Source organism: Atta colombica, unplaced genomic scaffold (genome assembly GCF_001594045.1).
Source record: "Atta colombica isolate Treedump-2 unplaced genomic scaffold, Acol1.0 scaffold198, whole genome shotgun sequence".
NCBI lineage: Eukaryota > Metazoa > Arthropoda > Insecta > Hymenoptera > Formicidae > Atta > Atta colombica.
The window spans coordinates 2987341-2994037 of record NW_017259291.1 but is presented as its reverse complement, the minus strand read 5'-3'; the positions used below and the strand labels follow the sequence as shown (position 1 = coordinate 2994037).

General features: G+C 38.8%; 1 protein-coding gene across 1 annotated transcript in view; it reads left to right on the top strand.

The window, feature by feature from the left end:
- Positions 1-216: 216 nt before the first annotated feature.
- Positions 217-6697, top strand: part of LOC108686890 (helix-loop-helix protein 11) — a 149820-nt gene continuing 143339 nt past the window's right edge. Inside the window, exon 1 of the mRNA XM_018192395.1 lies at positions 217-779. Coding sequence (XP_018047884.1) covers positions 694-779 — 86 coding nt within the window. The 5' untranslated portion in view covers positions 217-693. The remainder of the gene's footprint in view (positions 780-6697) is intronic.

Below are 6697 nucleotides of genomic sequence, written 5' to 3'. Positions count from 1 at the left end.
CGGCGAGATACCGCAAGAGAAAAAGTGCATTTCGCGAGTGAAGGAAAAAGTGACGTGTGACGCCCTTCGGTGAGAGAAAGAATCGGTCGCCATCGCTCCAACTCCAGCCGCGTAGCTACGCTCCTGACGCCGGGCGGCGGAGTGATCCACGGGGCGCCGTGGGGGCCCTCAGCTGTTTCCCGCCAAAGATCGCCATTACAAACGCGTTCGGGCGTTGTGTGTGCGCGCCGCGCGGAGCGTGTGGCTGTCTCGTGGACGAATCTTCCGTGCGTGTCGCCGGCGTCTGCTTGGAGGTGAAGGAAAACGGGGTCGTCGCGAGACACGGCGTGAGCCGGAAGTGACGAATAATCGGCGTTATATACGTGGATCGGTGCATCCCGCGAGTCGGAGACGCGTTTGTTAAAACGCGCGTTGTTTGTCCCCCTCCTCCACCCCCGAAAAGGAGTGCGCGGTGTCGGGTGACGAGAGTGAAGGAGGCGAGCGAATCGACAGCGGGGCGAGAAAGAAAGCGAGGAAAGAAGTGCGCGAGGTAACCGAGTGTCGAGCGATAACCAGAAGATTCGAGGAGGAAAGAGCGAGAGAAAGAGAGAGATCCAGCGGGATATCCGTTGTCTTTTCGCCAGCCGCGACGACGGCCGTCGGAAACGTGAAATTCGCTCGGCGGGGACTCTCGGTGCCGCGGACTGACAAGATATGTCAGTGTTTGGTAGTGAAATCGATCGGATTTTGCTCGAGGAAATCGTCGAGTCGACTGATCAGCCGGAAACTGACCTGTGCGGGTAAGTCCTTTCTCATATATATCTTTTTTTTTTCTTTTTCGAGAAAAGAAAGAAGGGAAGGTCCGCTCAGTGGTAGTAAAATGGTGTGCGTGATGATGGTGTAGTGTGCCGAACACCAATGTGAATCTATGTATGCGTGAGCATGTATATATGTACATATATACCCCGTGCCCGCGTTTGACACGACGAGGTTATACGTATAGCTTCGTAATAGACCGGAGTGAGATCGAGCAGGCGAGCGAGAAAGACAGAGAGAGAGAGAGAGAGAGAGAGAGAGAGAGAGAGGAGGGGGGAGGAGCCGAGTACGAGCAGGAGAGATGATCTTTATTACTCTCTCGAAAGAGTGTCGTGTCCGAGCCGCTTATCGCCTCAACCTGTTTGCGATTTGCGAGAGCGTAACGTAGCTGCCGCCGTGGCATCATTGGGGCGGCGGTGTATCGGCATTGTCGGGCTCGCGCGAGGTGCGTACGTATCGAGCCGCGCGAGAGAGAAAAAGAGAGAGAGAGAGAGAGAGAGAGAGAGAGAGAGAGAGAGAGAGAGAGAGAGAGCGCGCGGGGCATACACAGCTGTTGAAGCCGGCCGGCCGGCCGGCCGGCGCCCGATATCCGTTGCTGGTGGCTGGCTGGCTGGCTGCTGCTTGTGCTGTAGCCATTGATGTGTATATACGATCGTGACGCTACATCGTCGGCAGCCGCTGTGCCACAGTGCCGCCGCGCTGCGACCGGCTCTCCGAAAGCCGTTTTCCGCTGGAAACGCAGGGACGCGTAGCGCCGCGTCGCATCGGATCAGAGAGACCGGCACTCTCGCGAATCTCCGCGCTCTCCATGCGTTCACGCCCAACAAGCATGGCGCGCGCCGCCCGTTCATCGTTCCGTACGCGGCGGATGCCTCGCCTCCCCGTTTTCACGACGTCTGACATTTCTTCCGTTACCGCGCGCGCATCCGCATTTCACCCTTACGTAATGTAAAACTTGGTAATTTCATCAGGATATCCTTTGTCTGTACGTTGGAGATCGAAAGGGGATTGTCTGCATTCGGCGGATAAAGCATCTTTACGACCGTTGTAAGATTCTATATAATTGATTCTTTCTCTTGGTTCTCCTTGCTGCTCTAAATATATTACACATAAATCGATTGTATTAAAGAATCTTATAACAGGTGCAAAACTGCCTTTTCCATTGAACGCAGCTATTTGCTTCCTGTACGGAATGTTTAGCTAAGATTAGAATTTTATCATCTTATTTCTTTCGACATACTTTTTGCTATATTTATTTTTCTAGTTGTCTAGGATACGTCACAAGTTTTTATATTTTACAAAATTAGATGTCAGGTTGACATTGGTTATCTAAAAACTGCATTACGTGCTTGAGTTTTTTGTAACTTCAGATTTGTTGATGAAAATTTATGTATCTTAAAAAAATTTATGCACTTTACATTTAAATAAGTATAAAATATATAAAATATCAAATAACGTAAATGTTATAATTTCACATTCTACAATATGTATCATGTGTTATATTTGTATCGAGTAAAATTATAATATTGTTGATGTTATATTATTATTAGTTGGTATTTCCTGACATTAAATTTCCTGCTCTTAAATATTATAACAAATACGACAAAAAGTTTAAAATCGGTCATAAGATTTTTATATCTAAAAGCCGACTTAAAGACGTTTTATATCACAATTTTTGACTTTGGGTTGTTTGGATGCACACTCGACACTATATATTAAGATTTAAAAGATTCACATTTATAAAATCCTCTCGAATATAAGCTTTATCTATAATATACGTATTGTTCATGTCACACTACAATGCGTTAACAAATAGTTACGTAAATCTCACAGTTCATAATATCCGGCAATGGAAAGAAAAGAACTTACATAAAATCGCTGTTTATGAAATGGATAAGTTCGTTATAAAAGTTATATCGGTAGTGATTTCGACTTACGAATGAAGCCGACACGTCGCGTTCGGTCCGCCTGAGAGAAGTACGCCGAGTCGCTTTTTGCGTCTTCGAGCGTGCGCGGTGTATGTGTTTTTGGTCTCACGAGTACAACGATCGTATAGAACAAAGAAGCAGGAAGGCGCGAGGAAAGTGTGTCCTTTTGTATACAGCCGAGTGACCGACAGAGCCGGGGCATGTAGTGCCGCCGTACGTGTTACGTAAAGCCGCGTTTGTTGCACAATAATCGGTTTCTATAAATAACTCCAAGCATGCCGCGCTCCGGCTTGACTTCTTGTTTACATACGCTTATCACTATTGTGTTGCACTGTGTCTCTCAGTCGTATTCTCGAGTCCTTCGAATCCTAGAGGCTAATGCCTGTATTCATAGTCAGATCTTGTACTTAAGACTTTGTACTTAAGACCTTTTTTTTACCTTTAAAATTTACCTTTAAATGCTCAGTAGTCAATGAAATAAAGTAGAGTATCTGAAGATAAATTTAAGGAAGGTCTTAAATATAAGACCTGACTATGAATACGGGCATCTCATACACAGACGTTTCACAAACTATGTATTTAAATTTAAAAACGCTTATCGAAGTTAAGATACGATGTAAAATTCGCTCAATTTTGATGTCTACAGATGCATTCTGTAGATACTACGTTTATTACTATAAAGGTACACTGAGGAAAAAATATCCTAAATTTAAATAATATTTAAATAGTAATAAATATTTAAATAGTGCTAACTAAATATTTATTAAATATAAAGATATATTTATTTGATATAAAAAAAACATTAATTTGATTCAACAATTACTTCTTTTTATTAAGTAAATATTTATTTATTGTAAGTAAATGCTTAGTTGGCAGTATTCAAATAAATATTTATTTAAATTTAGGATTTTTAGAAATTAGGATTTTTTTTCTCAATATAGATGTACCAATTAGAATGAAATGACAAAAATTTTAAATATTAAGCTTGTAATAATACGACTCTAAATTCGTTGTTATAAAAATTTATTTAGAGCCGTATGTATTATTAAAAGTTTCATAAAATTGTCATTTTGTCCAATAATTGCTCTCTTGTTATGTCTGCTGGTACATTTATCTTAATATAAATAAATTTATTGCTATTAACTTTTCTGCGTCAAGTTCAATTGATTGGCGCTTTCAATTTATTTCTTTTTAAAATTGATATTATAAGAAAAATTCTCTAAGAAATATTCTATCTTTACGTATATGAATAACGTAGCAAACACTGTTTTAAATCCAGTGAAGCATGTCGAAAAGGTTCATTAAATCATACATGTATTTCATATCGCATCACTAATCAGTGTGTTATTATCATTACAATTTCATTAATCTGAAGAATATAAAAGAAACAGTATCATGTGTGGCGTAAAAAGTGTAAAATAGCGTACGCCACGCGTACGGTAATAAAATTAAACGTCGATGTTATTATCATCAAACGGATGAGGTATGAAGCGTAAATAAATAATCAATGTACGCGACATACCTAATAAAGCAATAATGTCTCGTTTCTCATATATCATCGCTGTTACGTTTTATTATTTATAAATTTCTAATCGCAGCAGTGAGACGCAGTGGAGGTGGCTCAGACAGCTTCGTGTGAATTATATAATTCATCGCTTGTCGAAAGCGATTTTGCTTATTCTATGTTATCCGATGGCGTTATTCCGTAAACCTTGTACGATGGTAAAGTCCGCCCTCATAGTTACGTCGACGTTAAGGGGAAACTATTTCCCAAACTTCCCTCGCGCGTTGGAATGTACAACTTTGACACCAAAGTTGAACGTAACGCACGAAATCACACTAGATATGTACTTATCCATTTAATCGCGACAAATATCAGCCCATTAAACAGACTATCGTTACGTAATCGGAATCATTCTTGCATTATTGATAAATTTGCCCTCGCCGATAAAGTAATTTATTCCGATGCGCGCACCTCGTCTCTGTACACATATATTTATTCATTTATAGCTTTGCTGGGAATAACTTAGAAACGCAAATTACATTTCACACGTCAAATACATCTGTTGGTTCCTGTAAACTCGTAATGGACGAGTACAGTTGTTAATTGAGTATGAAACATGACTTTTTGTATTCTAATTTTAACATTTAACTTACAGGTGGATATACATCCTAAACAAATTTTTTTATAATTATTTTTTTCGATAGTATGCACACAGTTAAATTTACATTCTTATTTATATCCTTATTTATTTTTTCCTTATTTTTATTCTTACGAGAGGAATGTAAAAATAATGAATAGAGGAATGTAAAAATAATGAATTTTAAGACTTCTGGGTAATATTTTTCATTTTTCTTTTCCAGAACGACAGTGATAAAATATCCGGTTGGATGAAATTCTGGTTGAAAATGGGCAAATTAAAATTTTCTAGTTAAATCTACCAAAATCCTAGTTAAGGTAACTGAAATTCAGAATGGTTATCAATCAAAATCTTCTGATTCCCATTTTCGACCAGATATTTTTCTTATAAAGATTTTGGAAATAATTATATATTAGGTGTTGCATTGAGAGAAATTTTTGGGATAAATAAACATTTATTTTGTTGATACGTAACTTACAAACTTTCTTACCTGTTAATTAAAAAATGTTCTAATTAAAATTTGATTATTTTAACTAGAATTCCGAAAAGTTTGATTATAAAGCAATACAATTTTTAAATTAAAAGATAAGAAAGTTTTTGTAAGTCATATATAAACAAAATAAATGATTATGCGTACTCAACATTTTTCTCTGTGTGGCTACTTACTTAATTAAAGATTAACAACAAAATGTGTAATTATACTTGCAAATAAATATTATCCAGATATATGATTTTACATTCGTTATTTCAACGTTCGCCGTTCCAGTAGTTCATATAATGTCATGATTGTAATTTCTAATTCTTCAGGCATCCTTTATAATAATGCTATGATAACACATAGTCCGACATGTAGTTGCACAATACAATTCCTAATTAATATGCATGCTTTGCAGCACGTAAGCACATACCAGATAAAGATCATTGACAACGTCTGTTTATCAGTGCGCGACAATTATGCCGAGATAAACAGTGCTAAATGGTGATCGTTTCTCGCTGAACGTTCAAATACTCAAATATCCTTACGAGACACATTGCATACGCAACGCGGCACGATTCTTTTACATAGTTTGTTTTTTTTTTTCTGTATTGAAAGACCAAGGGGGAGGGGGGACGGCTTCATCTCACTTCGATGCACTTTCCGCGTTCGTTCGTAAGCTTCCGGCTTAACAAATGGGTCGAGCCAAATCCTGACCACGGTCAACGTAGCACCACCATATCAACGCACGTACATTGCTTTTTAAGTATGTATATACACACACACACACACACACACACACACACACACACACACACACACACACACACACATATACGCGCACGCGAATGCATATATGCACTCGAAGAGCGACGCGGGCGAGAGAGAGAACGCGACGGAGCGGGATGCTGCGAGTGAGTTATATACATATCTTGCACGGTGCACCCACTCACATCAGGTTAACCTGTGCATTTGGGTGCGCGTGCACTAGAGGTTCATATCATGTAACGTTCGTTCCATGATGTGGCGCAGTTCGTGAAACGCGTCCCTGAGAAAATGTCGATCTCGACGAATTAATGTCGTACTCTAAATCTGTAGAAATAAAGCCATTTTAAATACTTAAGAGAATCTGTAAGAAATAAAATACACATAGAAGAAAGCAGCACTTTTATTCTGTAATAAACTTTTCAATGGTTGATATTGTTGATTATTACGTTATCATTGCGTACATTGAGAAAAAAATATACAAGTACTTGTTTGAATAATATTAACTTAACATTTATTTACGTAAAATATTTACTAAGTAAAGAAATGAAAATCAAATCATATTAATGGTTCTTGTATTAAATATTGTAATA